The 26,655-nt window shown below is 37.1% G+C and overlaps 1 protein-coding gene across 1 annotated transcript in view; it reads right to left on the bottom strand.

Moving 5' to 3' along the window:
* Positions 1–86: 86 nt before the first annotated feature.
* Positions 87–26,655, bottom strand: part of ITGBL1 (integrin subunit beta like 1) — a 387,564-nt gene continuing 360,995 nt past the window's right edge. The window contains exons 9-11 of the mRNA XM_043998720.1: positions 21,108–21,254; positions 8,206–8,319; positions 87–7,018 (exon numbers count right to left, since the gene is read on the bottom strand). Of these exons, the coding sequence (XP_043854655.1) occupies positions 6,927–7,018; positions 8,206–8,319; positions 21,108–21,254 (353 nt within the window). The 3' untranslated portion in view covers positions 87–6,926. The remainder of the gene's footprint in view (positions 7,019–8,205; positions 8,320–21,107; positions 21,255–26,655) is intronic.

Genomic DNA, 26,655 nt, shown 5'->3' with positions numbered 1-26,655 from the left:
TGTGTTTAAGTTCAATTTTGTAGCACACCAATAATATTGAGTACTTTCTAGTTAGACGCTGTAACCCTGTGCTATTATGGATTTCTCCCCCCCCCCCCTTTTTTTTTACAAGGCTGCTCGCTTCCACTGTCCGTGATCTTTTGCAGGGATTGTGTTTTCTCTAAAACTTAAATGTTGCAGGTAGCTGAGTTTGGAAAGCAATCAGGGAATCAGGAAGCCTTCTAAACCTATAATTATAAATTGCATCTATAAAGAATAAGGTTGTTGTCGTTGACTTACACTATTGATTAAATTATGAATATGCTCTAATATCAGATACCGTGCTCCTGAGGTCAGCATAAATGGGGAGGGAAATGTGTCAAACATGACCAGTGGAAAGCTTTCTAAGATAAGTGTTTGACATCCCCCTATAGTTTCTTTCTGTGTGTGTGTGTGTGTGTTTTATACATATCACAAGCTTACTGGTAATGGTAACATTTGCCTTGCCCAGCGAGCAAGACCCACTGGTTTTTGAGAAAGTGGGTCCAAAGAACTCTGTAGGCCTTGTAGGCCTGAATTAAGGCTCATTTTTCATCTACTAATCTTCATTATTTGAAAAACAATAATTATGACTAACAAGAATTGCGCTACCTAAATCCATTTCAAATATAATCTTTTCCAGTTTTTAATGAACTGAACTTAACACCATCCCAATTTTTGGCTGCGTTCCACTCATACTCAGCAGAGCATGGGCAAGGCGGCTGTTGTGTTATTTTCTGAAGCAGCAATGCAAAGTTTAGTTATAAATTAGACTTTAATATTTTTGGTGTTTAATGACAAGTTTTTAAACTGGACATAATTAGAAAAAAAAGTATTTTTTTTAGCTCAGCATGCCAAGTCCTGTACTGTGTATTTCACCAGTACATACCTCTAACCCAGCTCTTTGGGGTACGCCCACAAATGGCTTGGTTACAGGTGCCTTGCCTTGATCTCAGAATACAGTCTGTTGAATTGCTATAGATGAAAAAAACAAAAACAAAGGAAAAACTCATTAGAAAATCAGCTTTTAGCTTCATCTTTTTTTTTTCTTTTTCTTATTTTTTGAAGGAGTGGGGCAAATTATTGGTGATGACACTTAGGGCTGCTCATTGAGCTCAGTGTAGCCAACTTAAGACAGAGGTTATAGCAGTTGGCTAATGGATAACAATGCCATATAAAATGTCAACTATTAAAGGTGAAATTTTTCAAAATACCTAGTGTCTAACTTGTCAAAGAGTCAATAGATAATGAAAATTGTGTATGCTTAGGAAACCTAAATTTTGGTTCTCAGAAGAAGTAATTATGACCAATCTGTACCTCAGGCCTGAAAACTCTATGTGGGATTAATGTCCTGACCTTTTGATAGTATGTTCATAGAGATGGATGACATGGTCACCATTTCTCCCATCTTCAATGTATTTACTGGTGAATTCTTTGGTCATTGCTTCACACTAAGCATCATAAGAGCCCTTACGTGTTGTTTAATACTTTTGGCCTGCTTAGCTGATTTGGTATAAATGAACTGTTTATGCTTCTGAAATTTTCATATTTGAATCAGTTTTAATAAATAAAAGTATAATGTTTGAGTAGAGTATCATGGATGATGCTAAATGACAAATAGACAAAGTGGTTCTTTTACCTGTTCTTAATTTCTCTAATTCCATTTCAAAGGCAGGGTGAGCCTATCTGACTTTAACTTTGGAAGGTGAAGAATATTTTGTGAAGCTCATTCTCCTGTAATACGGTGGGGAGGGGAAAACACGGTGTCCTTCAGGGCTGTGACAAAGCGAACACAGTGAAACATGGGATTTTAAAGAGAGGGGGGCTTCTAAGTACCATATGCTCAATTCCCACTCTCCCCTATTCCCATGAACATACCCATTGTTTTAGATGTTAAACTCTATTTCCTGGGTCCTTCTTGCTCTGCAAATCCCACTGACTGGTTAAAAGTAAAGCTGAATTTGTAAATGACTAGAATGTTTTGTAATTGTAACAACTTTGCTTTTAGTTCGTCTGTCTGTTTCTATGGGTTGTCTAAAAGGGTGTTTATTCCTATGAGTGGATGTCTTAAAAACAGTTTCTTCTAAAATATGTTTCAAGTTAGATCAGAGGGGGTCTTTGTCATTTGTGCTTTGGTTAGGCCTTTAATTTTGGGTCTGGTCTCATCTGTTGCATGGGAAGAGGATGGCAATGGTGAACTGCATGCAGTAGGCCCTGTGTATCAAGAACTGTTGGTATGTATTACTAAATTTACATACATATATGCAAAGAGTTTGTCTGCATTGTACAGTTTCTGTGTTTATTATCATTTGTTGTATACACAGATGCAACATATTGAATAAAATATTTATACAAAGGCATATTGAAAAACATCAAACAACTTTATGTAAGAAATAGAATGTGCAAAAATGACATTGCACCACCCACAAATATAGAGACATGTCATGTAAATAGGTTGGTAAACTCGATTTTCCCCTTTGCCATGCCAAAGAAAATTTCAGCTCCGTGATAATACCTCTCTACTGCTATTTTCAGGATAAGATTTCACCATTCTGTTTCCCCAAATTAAGTTTGCTGTTATTAAGTGAAAAATGTTACTGCCGCAGTACTGTATAGTAAATCTGATGGAATCGATTTGTACTTACAGATTGTGTGTCTTGTACTTCTACGTACATATCCATCCCTTACACATCAAGTTTCTATAGTTGCCCATTCCTTTGGCATGTGTGTCTTGTGGGAGCTTTGATTTCTCTTGGTTTCTTATTTAACAGCTTTGCACAATTCCCCTGCTGAGAGACTATTATCAATCACCCCCGCTTCCATAATGCCTATCACCTAAATATTCCAGCACCAGCTTTGTTTTCCAACCACACTGTTTTTCAAACAGTTTTTTGGCTGCAAAAAAACCTGGCAATGTTTGCAGAGATGTGATACAATCAGTCCACCTTTCAGTAGACAAACTAAGCAGGAGTACTGTTCCCACCATTCAGAATATGCCCCCATTTTGTCCATTGTTAAATATGTCCAGAACGCCTGTATGAATTTCTTTTTAGGATATAGCATCAATGCAGAGAAGAAGTTTTCTGATTTGAATTTCTCACATTTTACAAAACTGAGGCCAGAGCTGGACCACACAGAGAATATAAAGGGAACCAACGTGGATTTATTTTTCAACCTCAGGCTAAGGATGAATGTTTAGGTGGGGTTGGGCCAGATGTCCTCTGTGGTCACTTTCCACTGGAAGATTCTATGAAACCAGCTGTAGCATTTCTGTTTGTTTGTTCCTGAAACCAAACAAAACACCTCCCCACTCGATCTCCTTCTAGCTCCCTTTTGGAAAACATGCCTGGCCAAAATAGGAAATATCATTTATATGGAAATACTTGTTCCATTTATCATCTAAATGACTTTTTGTCTGATAGTCCCTAGGAATTCTATTATTGCATTATGCCAACTTTAAAGCAATAAGAGAACCATCATTTTGAGAAGAATGAAAGAAGACCTCCAAATGCAGTGGTATGTATAGTCAAGTCCCCCTAGGCCCTCTGATGTTTACCAGTCAAGTGACAGGGCAAACAAAGTTGAAATGAAAGACAAAATAAGGTTATTGTGTTTCCCCATAAACACCCCCTTGAGCACATTGTGGCAGTTGCTTAATTCATTTCTAAATCCCTAATACATGGTATTTTTCATCATGACTAATACTAGTGTTGGGATGTATTTTTTTTAAGTGTAACAAACTCTTTGTTCCACTTTGCAATCACAGACATACTCCATTGAATTTTCTCCCCCAAACCAATACATGCACTTTAGATTTCTCGGCAAACACCTTCCCAGAAAGGAGGTGGAACACCCAGTGAGGGGCATGGGTAAACATTACCTTTAGTAAATATGCTTTAGAGAGAAGCTTTATAGTATAAAAAGAATGGCTAAGGATAAACGTTTAACATTTTCCAGAAAAGCAGACAAACAAAAAGTCAAGATTGTGGGACTCTGACTTTTAGCAAGGGGGAACAATAGTGTTTTCTTACATCTTCATAGCTGTGTAGAACTCATAATGTTTCCTCTAAACTGACTTGAACATGAAGTATTTTTTTTCAGAAGGTAAGCACTGAAATTGAATTGGTTTCCCCTATTTATATCACTTATTCATACCCATTGGCAGAAAAAAAGCCTTTACCCTTGTATGGCAGGACTACTTCCCCCCAGCATCAAGATAGAGTCCCAGTCTCACCCTGAATTTGGCTTTGAGAAAGGAATGAGGATCCTCTTCATTTCTACCAGTGCCATATCTATAACTATGTGATGTACTAGCTCATATTCTTTGAAGCCATCACAGCTTAATTACATGTCCTGTGATGGATTCAGATATTAAGATGGGTTCCCTATATTACACCACAAGATAAGCATGGTTGTCATGTGCAAGTTAAATTATACAACTTTTCCCCCTTTATTATGATTTTATAAGAATTTTGGTCATGAAAATGAAAATGGATATTTAAAAAATAATGTTTTCACTATTAACCAGTTGTTAATTAATTACATAACATCTAATGAGAAAGCAGTTTGTTTTATTTTTTATAATTTAGTTAACCCCCATTGTAGCTAATAAGCCAAAACAAAAACAACCCTTTTCCACTTTGTTAAAGCATCTAGCTAAAACATGTCCTGATCTTTAAAGTTAAAATAGTTTATCCAGTAGCCGAAATTACACACACACACACACACACACAATTTTGATACTCATGCAAAAATATTAATATAGATGGGCTTGCATTTTTTTAGTTTTATAGTGGGATAGAGTGAAAAATAAAAAATCACAAACAAAATTAAGTATACCTAATATTACCTGACAAGAAAAAAACAACAACCCTTTCTTGGAGAATTACTAACACGTGGTTCAGTGAAAAAAGTCTCAAATACTGGAACTAATAGTTAATACACAAATGCTTTTCCTATTTTTTCTATATCTCTTTAAATAGAATATGTACAAGACCTACAATTTCATTGGCATAGGAAAGTCCCTTGACCAGTATAGATTGGCACCCTCTTGACAATTTATAGTCTTAGTCAAGTTGGGGCACTGAAAGATTAAATGACTTACCTGGGGTCTCAGATCCACTATATGTCAGGGGAAGGACTTAAACCCAGGTCTTCTTGGCTATGAGGCCATTTCTCTGTTCATTGCTTCTTGCTGCATCTCATTGCCACTTTCATTAAAATACCAGTTAACATATTCATTGAAGTTTGTTTGGGAGTGTGACATCAAAACAGAAAAGAGAAAAAAAAATGGAGGCATAAATCTTTCCTTGGATTCTAACTTCCCTTCCTACCTTTAAAAAAGCTTCTATAGCAGCTGACTCAAACAAGGATATGGAAACAATTGGGAAAGTTCTATTAATCCATTTTAGGCTCAACAATTGAGAACTTACAAACACATCAATGTACAGGAACGCTATGGTACATTTACAACAAATAGAAAAATCAACCCTGTAATGATCTCCCAAGAAGTCAGGTGATTTTGGCTCTAGCTCTTCCTCTTCATTTTTGGGATGGTTCCTAAGTTTTAGTGATATCACTTCTAAAACCCCAGTCATGACTCGAAGATGCCTATAATACTCATAATGGAATTTGCATCTTAAACTGGCATCTTTTGAAACATTAAAATAACTTTCCCTAAATATTATGACAATTCTACAAATATAAATTACTTTACCAAATTTAAGCAATTTTATCAGAAGATTTTATATATATATATAAACATTTTTATCCTTGAATTTTAAAAGGTTGCAAGTACTGACATGCACAATTAGATTTGATGGTAAGTAAATTAGGAACATCCCAATAATTCAATGGGAATTTCATTTCATCATTGAGAAGAAATAATTTTTTTCATACTATTACAAATACAAATAATTGTATTTGCTATTCAACCTGTACTAGTCCTTTATTTTGCCCTTATCAAAGCTTGAGGGGTTGATGCTAGTGGATTATAATAGTCTCCAAATTATATTTTATAATGATTCTATTTTCACAGTAACTAAGTACTCATCATCAAAGGCATATAAGTCATTTAAACCACTAGGCTATCAAGTCAGAGTCCTCTAAATGCCTTAATTTACTATCAAGAAAAAATTTACGTATTGAGAAAATTCATCTCCACACATACATACCCTTTGGCCATTTCCAAAGCACTTTACAATCCTTAAAGTGTTAATATAAATGCTAGCTATTAATCAGATATTTTCAACTTAGCAGTGTATCGTGGATTTCCCTTGTTTTTTAAAGATCAATAGATACAAACAGTACAGTCACGTCATGATATTATTTATTAAACTTTGCAAAATGTACATTTTTCTTAATTACTCTCTGCATCTGAAGGGTTTCTTTACATGAATTTTTAGTTCTGTAAATATGAAAATTAAACAACAAGCTTAAAGTTTCCTTAGTGTTGAAACTGACTGATTTTGAAAGGGATTGATTGCATTCTGTAGTCACTGTGAGCACTTGCCACAGACTATATGTACTATGGAGTTGACTTTTCTATCATTCACATTTAGAAGTTCAGACTAGGACACAATATAGTCTGTGTCTGATCAATAGCTTCGCAGTTTCATCTGTGATGTCTCTGCCTCATTAGGCCTAATGTGGTTTTCATTGTGTAATGATGTTCAGAGCTGACAACCATGCAAATTACGTAAGAAAGCCCTTTCTTGTGCTATTTCCATCACAAACTGCTTAGACTCATTTTTAATGGGTACCCAGATTTTACTCAGGCATTCAGAAATAGAAAAAACATACAATAGTCTGCTTGAGTAGCCCTAGTGGTGATTATATGCTGTTTGCTGTGCATTTATGTGTTCTAATGGCCTAAAAAAACAAGAACTTAGTCCTTTGTCATGTAATTGTTAAGGATATTCTGCCCCAAGCCAAATTTCACAAGCATTTCCATTCCATCCATCCCAGCATTCACAGTTTCCACAGCTACATATTCCATTGCCTAGAACAAAATGAACAGGGGAATCATTATCATAATTGAAATGTATTACATTAAAATGTGTTGTTATAAAACGTAACAAGCCATAATAAAAACCATTCCATTGGCTCTTTAGAGATTGTCTTATTGTGTAGAATGCTTTACATTTGACTAAGTAGCTAAAAGAAACTGGCTCTTTGAAACAATTAATGGCATCTTTCCAGCACAGTCATCAGCCAAAGAGTAACTATTGTAATTATTCCATCAGGTTTTGTAGCCAGCTGGGCTTCCATTGCCATCTTTTGGTCCTCTTCTCTCAATAAAGGTAACAAACTATATAGCAGGCTTATATTTAATAAAGATAGAATATACAGATAAAATTGACTTATACAGTTACAGAAAAAAATGATGTAATAGGTTGCAGAGGAACTACATTGAGTTGCATTGGACAGGAAGAGCCGGTTCCACATAAAGATTTCCTTCGTGGGAAGATGCCTGATATTTGTTATAAAGGGAGTAGTTGACGAACTGGGTATATTAGCAAAGACCATTTGAAAATGAGCTCTGTGCTCCTTCCCCCATTAGACAGCTTTGATTCTTTTATGAGGAGAAGAAGGTGAAGGAAGGTGTAAATGGCCCCATTTTTCCTTAGATCTGTCATTATTGCTTTCAAAGCTGTAAATCCACTCTAAAACTCCTGTCATTCCAGTAGACATTGTACCATTATCATGGCAACTTGCCTCCTCATCCCTATTATTCCCACTTCTATCAATCCAACAGCAGCATCTTCCTTGGCTGAATTTATGAAAAATGTGAGAGATAGATAAACTTTACGCAGGGGCCAAAGTGCAAGGATCTTCACCATCATCATTTCCATTTGCCACATGTTATTTTGCCACATGTTAAAATGCTTTGGGATCCTTTAAAAATGACTCAGATGATTCCTATCACTGATTTACGTACACTTTATACCTTAATGTTTGTCTACCCTATCCTTTTTTTAGGAACCAATCGTACCCCTATTCTGTCATATTCCTTCCCCTCCACTTTCAATGTCACTTTCACGTCAACGGATAAATTTGACATCTTGCCTTCCATGCATGGAAGGAGACAGACTGTGCCTGGAGTGGTCTTGTTGCTTAACATTTTCATCTACCAGTTTTGCAGCCTGCTGCTCAGAACAAGGGAGGGGGTAATCTGGACCTACACACCTGTGCAAATGAGGCCATCATGCTTGTCGCAGTCTCTGTCGTCGCATTCACAGAATTCCCCTGAAATGTACCATTCCTGAGAAGAACAGATGCACTTTCCACAGTGACAAGAGCCTGTAATCACAAAGATTATTATTTATTGTCATGGCCCAAACATGATTTTCAGTCTCAATTAGACCAATGCTGATCACCAAACACCAAAAATCTAAGCAGCTATGGTCTAAAGGCAGAAAATCAAGATGAAAGCTTATTGAATAGCAAAGTTGCTTAAAAGGAGAGCTTTAACATCACATGTACTTCTACTGAATACCCTATTTTATAATTTTATTTCATAAAGAGTTTTCCAGTAAAGAAATCCTTTTGGGGTTCCAATAAACATATTTGCCACTGAACCAAGTTAGAGAAGTGCATTATGAAAATGTCAGCAGGGTTCAGTTTCAGGTCCCATGACAGGTGCTTATCCATTTGCTTATCCCAAATGGATTTGTTGTGTAGAAATTGAGGTCATGTAAATTAAATCATGTTTTAAATGCCTGACAGGAGCTTATAATTTAAGGGAATGCAATAATGAATTCTGAAAAGTGAAAGCTCTTTTTGTAGTGAAAATCATCACTCCCCAACTGATTTATAAATCAGGGATTTCTTTTGCATGTTTTTTTAAGTGAGGAATACTGGGAGTTAGTGTTAGAAATATAAACTGTTCCTTATTCAATCTAGAGAGAATCATTTAGGATAAGCTCCAAATTCAATGAAAAGCAGCCATCAAAAATTGCCTAATAGTGGTTGATTTATTCAACTAACTAAATCCAGCAGGCATTTATTAAGCATCACTTGTGTTCAAGGAATTGTACTAGGCTCTAGGGGTAGAATAAAAAATGAAAATTGATATCTTCAATGATACAATTCAATCTTCAATAAGCATTTAAAGTTCACAAACATCCATTCCCTAAGTTGTGCAAATCACTGTTTTAAGTGCAAGGGGGATGAGACAAATCCAAGAACAGTCTCTGCCCTTAAGAACCTTCTGCAATTCATTACTGCATTTAAGCTTACTTTTTCTTCCAAGGTTCTTAAAATATTTCATATATGTGGTTATTTTCTTTAAAGGAATGCATGTTGCTGATAAAATAGTATTTTTTACAGATATTAATTATATCCACAGACAAAAATATCTTAGGAAAGAAGTGTTCTTTCTCTTGACATTCATCAAGAAGACATTGGAAAGGACCTTGAAATCTGTCTGGTCTAATTGATAACCTCCCCCCCCAAATTAAATGACTCAGCCTAAACTATATAGCTATTTTGTGGCTAATCTGAAAATTAAACCCAGGCCTCCTAAAACCTAGTTCAGTGCTCCTTAGCCATATTTTTTCAGTTAAAATATATTGTCTTGAATTGGTTGCTAGTTCTAAATGTCATGTATTGTTAAACAATATATTCAGTATTCAAGGTTCTGAAGTTCTAAATGATCAAAAGGATATATTATTAGGAAACCTTTGATTTTGGAAAGTGACTGAAATATTCCATGAAATTTCAACAAAGACTAGTTTAAGATATGTTTGAAAACTTGGTCTTCAGTGCCTCCAGCAAGCACATTCATTCAAAAAAGGAACAACCATTTGTGTGATAAATGAACAGCTGTTTGAATTTAAAAAAAAAAAGATTGGAAAAAGGGAATTGTATTTGTAAAAAAAAAAAGGTGTGGGTAGTTGGGGGTGGGGGGTGGGGATTGTATATACAAAACAGGAGGTGAATCGTTGCTATTGAAACATATCCTAAATTAACAACTTGTTGGGTCCTACTACATACTTCTCTATAGAATTCCCTTCTATAGTTGTAGAGTAAAGCATTATTAAAGTATTCATATATTGCAACAGGCCAAAAATGCTATCTCTTAGCATCAAGATCTTTGGTAAAAGATCAAACATCAGTCAGGACATCACAAAAGCTCAGAAAGGAGGCTAATGTTTTTATTTGGGGCAAGAGGGAGCTGCCAACATTGCTTCTCATTTTTGTGGCAAAGTAAGAAAATTGTTGTAGAACCTCACATAACCTTTCCCAAGTATATCCCTTATAAAGAAATTTTCCAAATGGATTTTAAATTCCTTGCCCCACCCAAACCATTTCCTTGCATATCAAATATTTACCAGCCCATGAAATACTTCCCATTATTCCCATGCCATGTTCACACTCTATTGTCAATATTAACAAACTGAGGAAATGTCTCAGTGGATAGTCATGGATTTTGTTTCCACTTTTATTTATCATTAACTGATCAACAGTATGATTGCTTTTTTTTATCTGGCCCATTTTTCTACCTGTGGGCCAGTGCTAATTTGCATGCCTTCCTTAAGGAAGAGCAGGGTTACCTCAGTTCTGACTAAACTGGTTGTCAAAAATAGGCTTTTGTGGGCTCCCTTCCAGTGACAAGTAAGAGGCCTTTCTCCTTTCTTCACTCTTTCAATTGTAGATCTTCCTCCTATTTCTGTATTTCATTTGCCACCTCTTTCAAGCTGCTTTTACATCTAGTCATGGAAGTATGACACACTGAAGCTAATAGATAAACAAATAGGTTAACAGATACAAATACTGAGAAAAAATGTCAGTAAAAACAAAACAAAAAAACAACAACTGAATTTTATTAATTGCCATAAGATTTACTCTAGAAGACACCACACTAAGTCTTTTATTTCTATGGCTGAATAAAGGTAAATGATTTGTTAAATATCAACATTTTGGGGACTTTCTAAAATGACATCTAACATAAGGAGAAAAATGATTTTGAAAAGCCCAGTTAATTATCACAAACAGCAGCCAATTGATTCACCAATAGCACTTCTAGGAATCATTTGCTTCTAAAGGCTCTTTTTTGTATGTGACAATATATGGTCCTGGCATCTTTATCCCCTTCCAAGCTATTACATCATTCACCTCCTTCACTTTCACTACTTTAGGGCAGTTCTTCCTGTTGATAAATCCAGAAACTTTCTTACCTAGTGACATAACTTCTGTCATGGCAATCTCCTTGTTGTGGTAAACAACAACAACAAAAAAAGTGTTTTCTTTAGTCTTAACAGGCACAATGGAGCTTATTATGGGACATTTTACTAGACCTTTGAACAATAAAAGTCTCAAACCGGCAACTCTGAGCACCAATAACTCTCAGAAGTGTGCCAGAAACAGAAATCTCTAAAATGAAAGGAGGGAGAAGCCATGAAACAGTGACTCTCCCGACTGAGCTATTAAACTTCTATTTATAAAAGCTCAGTGCCTCCTAGAGATGAGAAACTCTTCCTGTTACTTCCTAGGTTAGAAATAGTTTAACCTATGTTAATAACCACATGGTATAACATAATAGGAGACACTAAGGCACCTTTCCTTCCAAGAGCTCCAGTTGCTTTCACAAATAACAGGCTCTGCTCCCCCCACCTCCTACCAGAGGAGGCAATAGGGGAGAAGTTGCCCATCAGCCCCACTCAGGCTGCATACTTTTCAGGAAAGAGTCAACTATCATCTTATCTGAAAGTTAAACATAACCACAGCTTTGGTGAGGAGCAGGCTGGAATTATGACAGAAGAACAATACTTGCAACATCCTCTCCCCAGTTCATTCTGGTTCAGAACCAGAACACTTAGGAATGTTCATAGCCTCATTTTGCCTCCAGTCCTTTGGAAATCAAGCTTATGATTTTACTGGTCTTTAAAACATACCCTCTGAGACAGATGGAAAGATAGGTATTCTGATTTCAAAGATGAGGAAATGGAAGCAAAGAGAGATAAAGTGACTCAAGATTACAAAGTTATCCCTAGACTAAGAACTGGAGCATTTCCCACTCTTCCCCGAACTCATCTATACTGCCTTTCAGAGTCAAATTTCTTTCAAGTCATCTCAGCAGTGGGTGCATTTAATTCTTATAAACTTGACTGGAGAACCAAATCGGGGAAAATAGCTCTAACATGGGGCAAGGACAATTGCTACTGAAGCTGCCCTGTTCCTTCTGTAGAAGAGATAATCTGGGCACTTGGCTTGGGTGATCTAGAACTCAAGAAGTGCCATAATCCTATATCCCAACTGAGTGTGGGGAAATAGTTTAACACCTCAAGTTTGTATCCATTCCCTAGTGACAGTTTCTTTAAAGAAGGCTAGTGGTGATTACCTAGAATTATGTTGAAATGATGATGGCCAAAGCCTTCCTGGGTGCTCTGGGATCCAAAGACAACACACAGAAACTCAATGATCAAAATCACAAAGCCCCCTGTCATTGTGCTCAGATCTCTGCAAAGGTAACTAATTCCATGGAAAACAATCCATATTGTGATATTAGGGGAGACCTGAACACTAAAATTATTTCCCTGTCTCTTGGTTGCCCATGTAGACCTTTGAAGTCCAAGAGCAAGGCATCATTCTAAGTTACCAACATTCATAGAGTTGGAATTCATTTTTATTTTGTCGTGCCTGGCAAAATGCTGCAATCTGACATCATAACAGGCGGTTCTCACTCTTGTACTAACCTTTCCATCCATTATGAATGGTCATAGACACTGTATCCATTTTAAATTTTTTCTATGGAGTGATTTATTGTCTTGGCTACAAATTTGTAAAGAAATAAAATGCTATTTCTTCACCGTCTTCTGTCACGAGGTGTCAGCTTTGTTCAATAGCCATTTAAAAAATTAAATAAATGAGTACTATGTAATCTAAGGGCATAACCTTAGAAGAGCATCCTCAGCAGGATGTTTTTTCATGTCTTTAACATACCAGAGAGAGAGAATGGGATTCCTCTCAATGTGATCATTAGGATAGCTGTATTCTCTGGAAAAGTTTACTCCCCAAATAGCAAACTTTTACACCAAAGCATTGTGTTCATAAAAGTACATGATGTAGTCAAACAATTTTGAGCATTTTCACCACTTCCCTACCACCATGCTAATAATATTTATCACTTGACTGAATAATTGAATCTGAGAACCATGAGGGATCACAGGTAGCACTCGATCCAAACCTCTCAGTTTTGTGGGTTATCTTTTTGTGGTCAGCACTAATGTCTTAGGCACTAGGGTGATGACCTATTGCTCAGGTTCCCACAAATTAACAGGAATCCGTGATCTCAGTGTGGATACATTTTTCCTTAACAATAGCAGAAGACAGCTCATCATTTCTTTTGCTCCTGCTGTCTTCCCTAATGGAAAGACAACCAAGAAGCTAAAATCAAGGAGGGGCCATGGGGACAAATGTAGTAGAGTAGAAAGAGAACTAACCCCTGAAGCGTGAGGGCCTAGACCAAATCCCACACCCAACACTTATTACTTGTGGGATCCTGGGCAAATCACTTAACCTTAATGGGTTTCTTTTTCTTCATATGTAATATGAGAGGGCATGAGTCCAAACCCTTCATTTAAATAGAAAATTCACCTGGATAGGTGAAACCACTTGCTCAAGATCACCAAATAGTTTGATAAGTAGAGCTGGGGTTAATTTCCAGGAAGGAAACAAGCATTTATTTAATGTCTAGTATGTACCAGGCACAGTGTATGCAATTTACAAATATCTCATTTGATCCTCACAACAATGCTGGAAGGGTGAGTTAAATGCTATTATCTGCATTTTACAATTGGGGAAACTGAGGCCAACAGATTTTTTTTAAATAACTTGCCCAGGGACACTCAACTAGCATGTGTCTGAGGCAATATCTGAACTTAGGTCTTCATGACTCCAATCCCAGACCACCTTGCTGCCTCTGCAGCCAATTCCTAGGCCAGTTACCTTTCCACTATAGCATGGTACCTCAAATTTTTCCTTTACCCAAACTAATGTTGAACTGGATACCTTGGGGTGGGGGGAGGCAGACTAGATCCTCTGCTTTGAATGCTTAGTTCTTCCTGACAGTACAGTATTCCTCCCAAAATAAACCAAAAGCATTGATCTATGGTTGTGCCTCATATGCTCAAATACATAGTGTTGGAAGGAACTTGAGAGGTCATCCAACCTAACCCCCTCATTTTACTGATGGGAATATGAGATCCAGAGTTTTGTTGATTTATTCAGTCTTACACAGGTAGGATGTGGTAAAACCAGGAATTACACTCAGGTCCTCTGAATCCCAATTCAATGCATGCTATTGCATCATGTTGCCTTGTCAGCTAGAAAATATTTTGAAGAAACTTGAACAAATTATAAGGGAGTGGGTAATAATTTCTTAAAATTTTTCCTTAAAACAAGCTTTGCAGACTCCTAGACTTCAAGGAACAGCTTAATGGGTTGCATGAATATTCTCATGATGCCTTGCTATATGTAATTTTATATATAACATGGGAGGCAGGAGAGATTTAAGGGATGGGGGAAAGGAAGAATTAGGTAACAGCTAAAAAGGGAAAATATTGAAGATTAAGCAATTCATTAGATCTTAGAATACTTTTGTTATGTAAACAAAAAGTGTAAGATAATTCCTTCATAGGGCAGGCTGATAAACTACAACTCAACAGTTGACTTTTGTAAATTGTTTCTTTATACTTATTTGGTTCACCAGCTCCCCCTGGGCCTCTGCAGATAACCCCTCACATAACCCTGCACTTCCCCTATAAACATTTTTGGTAGTAAACATGTGTATGCCCATATATATATATATATACACACATATATATATATACACACACATACATACATGTATATGTATGTATCTGTATTATATGTACACATATGTAGAGATAGATGACTATGTGTGTGTATACTCAGTGGTGACTTACCCTCCACAAGAGTTCTTTGAACAGATGCTAAATGACCTCATTGTCAGGATATTATAAAGAGGATTCCTAATTATGTATAGATTGGATTAAATGACCTTCTAACTTGGATATTCAGAATCTAAAATTTTCTCCTCTATGGCATACATTCTCCATTAGTGGTTATCCCTGAAGCTTTATCTTAGGATACTTTTAATCTTGATATATACCTCTTGGGAAAAGACATGACCAACACTTCATTCCTTGTAGTAAAATTATCGATGCCATATCTTGATCTTTCAGTCTTATCAACATGCAGCAGTGTTGGTGGGAAAGCCCTTTGCCAACATTATTCTATTCACCGCTCCTAATTCCTATTTATTCCCCTGGAACCCCAAATCCAGGGAAGCCTTTTAAATCCGTAAATACTGGCTCTAAGCCAGGGAAGGCAGGGGCGAGGAATTTATCATGTTTAGACCAGAAGATAGAAAGTCTCAGCTGAAGGTAATTTATTGTATCAGCTGTACATTTTCAGCATCGAATAGGACATAGAGGAGAAAATTCCCTGATAGGGTGGGGAAAATAGTAAGCCTTCATTTATTTATGCATTTGCTTTTGAACTGGTCCTGTGATTACACTGATGTAAGGAACTCTAGGTCAGGAAACTCCCTCTACCAATGCAAATTATCAACTGCTTTGCAAATTATAGTCTCAGAGTGTTGTTTAGGAAACTTAGAGTTAAATTTAGTGTACTGACTAAGGTAGCATATAATCCATTTGAATCAGAGGTAGGACTTAAACCTAGTTTTTACTGAATCTGAGGTCAGTTTCTTTTCCAAAAGAGAATGATGCTTCTTGGCATAAATTTCTAACTCTCTCTAAACCAGGTCATCATTGTGCTTCATTATTTTGTTATCAGCCTCATTAGAAGCAGAGATACACTCCTATGCACTGAGAAGTTTCTGTTCAAAAAGTTAATAGGGGGGCAGCTAGGTGGCACAGTGGATAAAGCACTGGCCTTGGATACAGAAGGACCTGAGTTCAAATCCAGCCTCAGACACTTGACACTTACTAGCTATGTGACCCTGGACAAGTCACTTAACCCTCATTGCCCTGCCCCACCCCCCAAAAAAAGTTAACAGGAAGAATCTGGAAATGAAATTAACTGAGAAATAAGCATATGTTCAAGCCCTGCCTCTGATAAAAACTGTGCAGCATTTGTGACCTTGAGCAAAGTGTTGACTCAACTTCTCCCTAAGATTATAGGTCACAGACAAGTTGCTGGATCAATACTAGGGCAGGGAGTCTTATTCCACAAATACCCTGTGACATCACCAACTTAGAAAAAAATAGGCAATTGCCAAGCACCTACACATAAGTATGTGTGGAGATTATAATTGCCCAGTCTGCAAGAAAAACCACTGAGGCAGAGCTCTGAGCCAATAGCACTTTATTAAAGGATTCATGGTTCCCTGTAATGAAGTGGATTTCAGATCTTCCTCATGATCTGAGATGCCCCCTTCCTTCAGTGCCTTATTTTTTTATAAGGTTTAATAACAGTTTTGATACCTGAATACTCCACAGGGACTATACAAAATACAGAATCTCATTGGTTGATAATTTTTGGTCCTCAAGAGTCTAAGACGGGCAAGGCAAGGGTCATCTCCATTGACCCAATGGTCATAGGATAGTCACCTATTAACGTTGTGCAAGAGAGGGTGGTCTGGAGGTAGAAAAATAAGTTGAGAGACTTTCCAAAGAATCAAAGCATTCCACCCATGCTGGGTTTGTTTTTGGTTTTGTCGGGCAATGAGGGTTAAATGACTTGCCCAAGATCACACAGCTAGTAATGTCAATTGTCTGAGGCTGGATTTGAACTCAGGTCCTCCTGAATCCAGAACTGATGCTTTCTCCACTGTACCACCTAGCTGCCCCTGCCCCATGCTGAGTTTGGATATGGAATTTGAATAAAATAGGATGGAGATATCTTTGTCAGCCTTCTTGTACTTGTGCAAGTGTGCTTCATAACTGGTAAAGAAGTAGTGAACATTACATTAAACTTTGAGACCTACCATCAGCACCTATCTTATCTAATTATCCTGATATGATTTACGTAAAATCACTAATCAAACTGATTATTACTGATTGGAATAGAGTAGAGGTCCTAATGTAACATATCTCATATATTACTCAAATATCAAATAATAATTTCCACAGAATATAGTAAAATACACATCAAATTAACTAAAAAAATTTAATTTAGCCTGCTTGATAATTCAAGAGACCCTATAGGACTAAAACTGAAGATCTTCATTATCCCAATAAAATTACATCTTTCTCTAGATGAGTGAGCAAAAAGCTCCAGTTGACCATAGAACATGCTTCCTGTGAATATTGGTTAAAAACAGTTTCTAAATAATTGACATATACCTTAAATCTCTGAGTGTAGAAGACTTCAAAAGGCATTTAGTCCAACCCATACCTAAAAAGGTATTCTCTCCAGAACATCCCCACCAAGGGATCATTAAGCTTTTCTTTAAAGACTGCCATTAAGTGGGAATCTGTTATCTCCTATTCCACTTTTGGAGGCTCCTAACTGTTAGGAAGTTATTCCTGTCATCCATCCTAAATCAGTCAACCCATTACTCCTAATTGTGCCCTAGGGACCTAAACTGAAACATCTAATCTTTCTTTTACTAGCAACCCTTTAAATGCTTGAGGAGATCTATCTTCTATCTCATACCTTCCTCCCACCCCTAGTCTTCTCTTCTTAGCAGTAGTGATTGGATCTGTGCAAGTTGACACCTTCTCTGAAACTTTTAGAGGTACCCAGAGCACTGAGAGGTTAATTGACTTTCCTTGGGTCACACAGCCAATATATGTCATATAGGTCTTGAACCCAGGGACAAAACTATATCTAGTAAAACTTTACCTTCTAAAGTCTAAATCCTCATAGTACTTTCAACATATCCTTACATACTATGATTTCAAATCTCACCATCCTACTCAATGTCCTTTTTTTTTTTTTTTGGCAGGGCAATGAGGGTTAAGTGACTTGCCCAGGGTCACACAGCTAGTAAGTGTTAAGTGTCTGAGGCCAGGTTTGAACTCAGGTCCTCCTGAATCCAGGGCCGGTGCTTTATCCACTGTGCCACCTAGCTGCACTCAATCTACTTTCAACTTATTCCTTCCTAAAATGTGGCATACAGAATTGAAAGGAATACTCTAGATGTGGTCACAGAATCCAAATATAAATTGTATGTCTAGATCTTTATCACAGATATAAAATTTACATATTCGTGTATACATATATGTATCACTGCTTATGGAGAGTCATGATAAAGATCTATATCTATAGAGACCTATCTATTAATCTACGTATCTCAGGTAAATCTATAGATCTACAAAGATCTATATCATTATTCCATAAACACAGATAATCAAGAGCTAAATGCACACACATACACACACACAAATACACAAGACATTTATGTATGCTTATGTTTGTGCATGTATTTTTCTCTGGAAAAGGATAAGGTTTTCCTACGGAAGGACTTGGGGACCTCTTCATTTCCTAAGTTAAAATGATTTTTTTTTTACCATTAAGAAGAAAGTACCACAGATCCTTAGGCACTGAGGACCTCCACTCTTCAGAGATGTTTTTAATAGTTTGAGATAAATAATGTAAGTATGCTTTGCACTAGATAAATATAAGCATGCTTTGCATTGAGATAAATAATATAAGTATGGGGGCAGCTAGGTGGCACAGTGGATAAAGCACTGGCCCTGGATTCAGGAGGACCTGAGTTCAAATCCAGCTTCAGGCACTTGACACTTACTAGCTGTGTGACCCTGGGCAAGTCATTTAACCCTCATTGTCCTACCAAAAAACAAACAAACAAACCAAAAAACAAATAATATAAGTATGCTTCTTAAACTCATTCTGGATTTTAATCAGACTTATTCTTGAATTTTTTCTTGAAAGCTAGATTTATATACATTCTTATTACCTGCATGACTAATTTCATGGATCCTTGCAGTATTATGTGTTTATAGATAAATGAATTAACCAGTTGGTGTTATAGATCATAAAAGGCCTGAAGTTAGGAAGATCTGAGTTCATGTTTTGCCTCAAACACTAGCTGTATGACTCAAGGCAAGTTACTTATCTCTGCCTGCCGCAGTTTCCTCATCTGTACAATGAGGATTAAAAATAGCACCTACTTTCCCAGTGTTGTCATGAGGATAAATTCAGATATTTTTAAAGCAATTTGCAATCCTTAAAGCACAATATAATTGCTGGCTATTATTATCATATAATTATATCAGTCTTATTTGCCTGAGATTCTAAGTGCCACGAGGACAGAGGTTATATCTCAACATGACCTTTTTCCCAGGGTTTACCCCAATCTTTTACACACAGCTGACATGGAATAAAAGTTAGTGGAATTGAATTAAATGTAATTAAAATGACATCTGCTAAATGAATCTGAAATATGACTAAATTTCCATTCAAAACAAAGACCCTTATTTCAAAAAGAAAATGACAAATTCAATAAAATGACTGAAAAAAAGAGAAGTCACATTAAATTCACACACAAAATAACACCATAGTCCTTATTTGACTACTACCTTTAGGTCTCTTAGAAACTGAAAAGAATTGAAATAAATGTATGACAAAAGCAAATATATATGTAGCTTCCCTAAGAAACAAAGAGGAAAAAAATGGATAGATATTGTTTATATTCTATTACTCTCTTCTATTCTAATATTCAGTCTAATTTCTTAAAAAACCTACCCATGTAGGGGCAGCTGGGTGGTGCAGTGGATAGAGCACTGGCCCTGGATTCAGGAGGACCTGAGTTCGGATCCAGCCTCGGACACTTGACACTTGCTGGCTGTGTGACCCTGGGCAAGTCACTTAACCCCAATTGCCTCACTTAAAAAAAAAAAAAACTATCCATGTAGGTACAAGCTACTTTGCATAAATGTATTCAATGTGATTTCACTTTTTCCACTATTTCTAAGACTTTAAAACACCGGGAACAGGAAAATGTTGAGATGAGAAAGTCATTCCCCTCATTGAGTTTATGGTCTAATGGGGAAATTGAGACAGATTGTGACAGTTATGATATTAAGTATTTCAAAGCTCCCTGATGCTCCCCACATCAAAACAATCAAAACCCACTGTGACCTGGAAGACTACCTTTTGAGTTGGTGTGGTCAAAAAAAAAAAAAAAAGGTCACCATCCTATTTCAGTTTATAGATTTTTTTTTTCACAAAACATTTAGCATTGATGGTCTGCAGATTAACTGTCTCTCATGGGTCTGTTTTTGAAACATATCTGGCTCTGTGGGAACTGTCTGAGCTTGTGTCTCATTCCTTCCAGTAATGAAGATCACTTTCACACCACCATAATGCATTAGAGTTGGAGCAGGTAGAATGTTAGGTAATATCCTATAATGTATATCATATGTGAAGGCAAACCCAAGTGCTTAAGGACCAAAAAGCTTGCTGAATTTTTGAAGAAAGAATGTATCTGATCCCTACATTTGTCCTTTCATTCTCACTTCACACACTGTCTTTCTTCCTATAATTTTCCCACATCAAAGCTAAAAAGCATCTGTTTGCTAGCCCTATATCCTGTAATGACCTCACTATGTGACAGTATGCTAGCATTTTAGAAGCTAACTCGTATCACCCCTTCTCTTATTTCTTCATATATATGGTTCCTGACAAAATACTTCTTTGCTTTAGCATGTATTGTGATTCCATGTTGCAATTATGATTGGGATTCTCTTGGTATTAACCCTACTTTCTGAGTCTCATTTACTCAGATTTATGTGTTTATTCTTCAAGCTTAAAATATATTGCAGATAAGGGGGCGGCTAGGTGGCACAGTGGATAAAGTACCGGTCCTGTATTCAGGAGTACCTGAGTTCAAATCCGGCCTCAAACACTTGACACTTACTAGCTGTGTGACCCTGGGCAAGTCACATAACCCCCATTGCCCCCCCCCAAAAAAGATATAGATAGATAGATAGATAGATAGATAGATAGATAGATAGATAGATAGATAGATAGATAGATAGATATTGCAGATACAAGGAATCAGAGTTTTCATTCAATAGAAAACATAAGGACAACCGTATTCTGGTTGGGTATTTGGCTCCAATACTTACCCTTCCCTGAGCACAATATGCCATCTGCTGATTCACACAAACTCTTGCTTTCTTCTTCAGTCATGTTGCATTTTCTTGAATATTGGCAGAGTTTTCCAAACCACCCTCTCTCACAAATGCAGCGACCACAGGAACATTTACCATGACCTGAAAACCAAAAAGAAAGACAGATAAAGCTTCATTAAACTCAGAATTTCTACCTGAGCTTTCAGAGGGAAATAAACAATTGTTATCATTATTCTTCTTATTGGTTATATTTCTATATTACTTTACTATTTACAAAATGCTTTCCTCATAACAACCCTGTGAGGTAGATAATATGAGCACTATTATCCTCATTTTTCAAATGAAGAAACTAAGGCCCAGATAAGTTTAGTGACTTGCTCAGGGGTAACTAAGAATTGAGAAATAATGCTGTAGAGGCGAAAAGAAAACTGGATTTTAAGTCAGAACACCTGAATTTTAATTGTAGCCTTCCTAATTCTTAGCTCTGTGACTTTGGAAAAGTCATTTAACCTCTGTTTCCTCATCAATAAAATAAAGAGGTGACTTTTGATGTCTCTTCCAACTCTAAATCTATGATCTTGTGAAGTGTCAGAGAAGAGATTCAAACACAGGCCTTCTGACTCCAAATCAATGATCAAGACATATTTATTAGATGTCTCCTATGCACCAGGCTCTGTGCTTAGAGCTAGGGATACAAATAAAAAAGATAGTCCCTGCCCTCAAGGATTTTATAATCTAATCTAAAACAAACACAAAAGGAAGCTAGAAGTCCTGTGCTTTCTTCACTAAAGCAGGTTGCTTCAAATAAACTACAATATCTAACTTCCTATCTGAGAAAAACACTGTTCTGCTTCTTTCTGCATTAGTCAGCTCAACTATAATTGCCAGATGAACTCTCCAGACAGTGCTCAAGCTTAATGTGATAAATCTGGAGCTTGAATCAGAGGAGGACCCAAGAGGAAAGCAAACTTTGAAGTTATTTAAAGTGGAATTCCTCTATCCTCTATTGATAACAAAACACATCCTCATTTGTATTTTTATCAGTTAAAAAGACAGAGCTGATTCTCATCATGGACTCCACAGACATCTGCACCAATTTGAAAAGCTGGTCACGTTTCAATTACTTGCAAAATTCATCGATTGTTTTCCTAAGAGGTATTCAAAGTTAACTGTTTGCTACCAAAGGCTTCTGGTTCTATATTGCTTAGTAACAAATATGCCTAAGAATAAGAATATCTAGCACTTATATATCACTCTGAAGTTTGCAAAGTACTTTACATATGTTATCTAATTTAAACCTCAAGGCCCCTCCTATAGGTAGATGCTATTATCACCAATTTATAGATAAATAAATTGAAACACAGAGAAGTTGTGACTTATCCAGAATCCCACAGCTAATCAATTTCTGAGGCAGGATTTGAACTTAGATATTCTTGAATCTAACTACAATGATCTTTACACTATGCCACCTAAAGTCTTCCTAATAATCTGGGTACACTTATCACTTATGTTACAGTAGAAATATGTCTAACAGTGATGGAAATAATATGGATATATCAATTCTCTTTGGATTAATGTTAAAATAATGAAATTTGAGCTTAAGATCCCAGGGGAAATATACATATGTGTGTGTGTGTGTGTGTGTGTGTGTGTGTGGGTGTGTGTGTAAGTTTATTACTGTCATTGGCCTCATAACCTAGAAGATTCTTTGGCCATGTAGAGAATATCTCTCTCTCAATTGCTATCTAGAGGATATTATAGAAAGTAGCTAAAGACATGATGTTTATGTGTGTCTATATGTTATGTACTTAGGATCATAGATATAGGGCTAGAAGGGTGCCTGCACCAAGGCAATCCAATGCAAACCCCTCATTTTATAGATGAACATGGTGAGACTCCAGTAACTTAAATACTTTCCTCAAGGTAACATAGGTAAGTCTCAATATTGTGATGTGAAACTAAGTCCTCTAGTTTTGATATATTGTATTTGTTATTCTTTGTTTTTTTAATTTTTTTTTTAGTGAGGCAATTGGGGTTAAGTTACTTGCCCAGGGTCACACAGCTAGTAAGTGTTAAGTGTTTGAGGCCGGATTTGAACTCAGGTACTCCTGAATCCAGGGCCAGTGCTCTATCCACTGTGCCACCTAGCTGCCCCGTATTTGTTATTCTTAAAAAAGACACATTGCTGTGCACATGCCTATATACTTGATCAATAACTTGCCAATGACTGATTTTCCTTTAACATATTCATCACCAGATCACCTGGGGACAACTAGGTAGCATAGTAGATAGAGTACTGGACCTAAAGTTAGGAAGACCTGAGTTCAAATCTCACCTCAGACACTAGCTGTGTGACACTGGGCAAGTCACTTAACCCCAATTGCCTTAAACATCTGGGGCCATCTCCAGTCATCCTGATATATATCTTGCCATTGGACCCAGATCACTCTGGAGGAGAGAGGGAGGTTGGTGACCTTGCACAGCCATCCCTCACTTAAATTCAATTCTCTACAAGTCATGACATCATCTTTATGTCATGGTTCCTCCTCAGGAACGAAGAACAATCAACAACCAGATCACCTTTACAAACTACCTACTAATGTGCCTGCCACTGTGCTAAATACTGAGGACTCACAGATGAAAGCAACATAATCCCAGTACTCAAGCTTAGTGAACACAACATAAACATGTAATCTTGAGGGAGAAAGTCCTATGGGGAAGGAAAAGTTGAGGGTAACCAGGAAAGGCCTCCTGCAGAAGATTTCATGGGAGGTAAGTTTTGAAGAAAACCAAGGAATCTAGGAAACTAAAATGAGGAAGAAGAACATTCCAGGCAAGGGGAAAGCTAGTTACAAAGGGCAGATTCATTATAGGTGGGAGGAAGTATAGGTCGGGAAGTCCTAGGTTGAAGTCTTGCCTCAGATGCACGCTAGCTGTGTCATCATGAATAAATTACTTCATCTCTCAGCAACCTATGAAATTCTCTAATACTGTAAATTACAAGAAAGTTGCAGATCTGCATTTTTGGAGAGAATTTCCTCCCTGGAAGTATCCCTGTGCCAAAGATATCCGTCCTTTATCCCAGGGCCCCCCCCCCCGAAAAAAAAATGCACAAAAAGCACATTCACCAATTCATTGCATCCAAAATCTTCTTTGCATAGCCAGCTAAACATTTTATATGCCCTGGCCATCAATAATATGGAACTTTTCAGACTTCTTTCTCATTGTTCCTTATTTGAATAGTGTCTGCTTAGCAGTAAGACCATCTTCAGATAGCAGTGCCTTTGGGCCTCTAGCTTTTTCCTCTTGTACTGGGACTTGTGTAATATTATTGGTGTTCAGTCATTTTTCAGTCACATCTGGCTCTTTGGGATCCCATTTGGGGTTTTCTTAGCAAAGATAGTAGAGTGGTTTGCTATTTCTTTCTCCAGCTCATTTTACAAATAAGGAACTGAGGCAAACAGGGTTAAGTGACTTGCCCAGGGTCACACAACTAGAAAGCATCTGAGGCCAGGTTTGAACTCAGGAAGAGTCTTCCTTACAAGCACAGCACCCTATCCATTGTGCCACTTAGCTGCCCCTGTATGATATTATATATTTGTTATTGAACCTCCATAGGTTCAACTATGACCTCTCTGCAGTTGAGATAGAGATGCATTGTTTCCTCTTCTGAACTTCCCCTCTTGGCTAGAACCATTACAATATCAAAATATATAGCTTGTTACAAAGTCAAACAAAGCATAATGAGGGGCAGCTAAGTGGCACAGTAGATAAAACACAGGCCCTGGATTCAGGGGGACCTCAGTTCAAACCCAGCCTCAGACACTTGACACTTACTAGCTGTGTGACCTTGGGCAAGTCACTTAACCCTCATTGCCACTCAAAAAAAAAGCATAATGAACATTTAGCTAATTATTAACTTTCCATCTATCCCTAATTCCTCACTAGGAACACTAGGAGATCACCAACATTCCATCCCAGTGAGCACTGGACAATCACCAACATTCCAAAGACAAATTGTCAGACTTAATTCAATGTTTTGCTACCCTTCATTCCAGCTATGCATCTTGTTAACAAAATGAACCCTTTCCTTTAGCCTAATTATTTCATTCTTTATTTTTATTCTTTCTGCATAGTCCTCAGGCCAGCTAGGTAGCACAATGGATACAGTGCTACTCCTGGACTCAGGAAAACTCATCTTTCTGAGTTCAAATCTGGCATCAGACACTATCTGTGTGACTATCTGTGTAACTCTGCCTCTGTTTCCTCATCTGTAAAATGAACTGGAGAAGGAATTGGTGAACCAATGCAGTTTCTCTGCCAAGAAAACCCCAAATAGAGTCTGAGAGAGTCAAACATGACTGAAAAATGACTTAACAACAACAAAAATGTTGTCCTCTTCTTAAGTGATATATTTCTCTTTCTCTGGCTGATTGCAACATTCTTATCAGAACTCTTATCTCTAGTATTACCTTGTTCTACATCGTCTTAGAGTTGCTTTCTCTTTTTGAACCAGAATGTTTCCCAAAATTAGAAGTGTTCCCCCAAAATGAAATAAGCTACCTTGAAAGGTGCTCATTTTCATGCTACTTGGAAGATTCAAGCCTAAACTAAAAGTCTACTTTTCAAGGATATTATGTTGAAGGCTATATGCTCAGTAGGGAGCTTTTAAAGGTTTCTTGGCTTTGTTTTCTCAATGGAAAGTGTTTTTTTTTTCCTTTTGGGGTCAAGGAAACATTAGTTGTGTCCCTTAATAAGGAAACAAAAGTGAATCAGAACAACTTGAACTGTTCTTGCCATCTCTCTCCCTTCTACCGCAACCATATACATGTTCTTAGTGTTCCCTGTCTGCTACTTACTATTAGGTGGGGAAAGGAAGGAAAAGGAAGTAGAAGCAGAAGCAATTCTGCTGCCTGAACTCAACATTTTGCAGAGACAAGCACAAAAGCATCAGTCTGGGAAGAAGACATTGTCATGCATAGTAAATAGAAAAAGGACAGGATGAAGAAAGTTGAAGCTATTATCTCCTGACTGTTCTTTGAATACAGCATGCCTAGTCCCAACTCTTAGCCCTTTCTTGATACAGTTCCTTCAAAATGGCACAGTTCTTCCCCCCGCCCATTTCCAGGGAACTGGACATTACCCATTCTTCATGGCCCAACTCAAGTCCCACCCTCTATATAAAGTTTTGCTACATGGCCCCACATTGAGCTTGTCTTTTTGTAGCACTTACTATCTATGCTACTTATTTCTGACGTAGAAGACAAGCAGAGGAGGAAGAATAAAGAAGAGAGTTAGAATATGGAGAGGAATGGAAGAGAGTGAAGGAAATAATTCTGCAGTAGAAGCTACACCCGTCAGGGTCTGAAAGTGAGAAACTATGAACCAACAACCTATTGAATTTAGATTCAAAGGTTGAAAAATTATTAATAATAAATAATAGTTCACATTAACATTAGCCTTTAAGACAGACAAAATGCTTCTACCATAAATATCCTGTAAGGCAAGTAGGACAAGTATCACATTCTAATCTTAGAAGCTG

This window comes from Dromiciops gliroides, chromosome 3 (assembly GCF_019393635.1).
Source record: "Dromiciops gliroides isolate mDroGli1 chromosome 3, mDroGli1.pri, whole genome shotgun sequence".
In the NCBI taxonomy this organism is placed as follows: domain Eukaryota; kingdom Metazoa; phylum Chordata; class Mammalia; order Microbiotheria; family Microbiotheriidae; genus Dromiciops; species Dromiciops gliroides.
The sequence above is the reverse complement of the archived record's forward strand: the minus strand, read 5'-3'. Positions and strand labels throughout refer to the sequence as shown.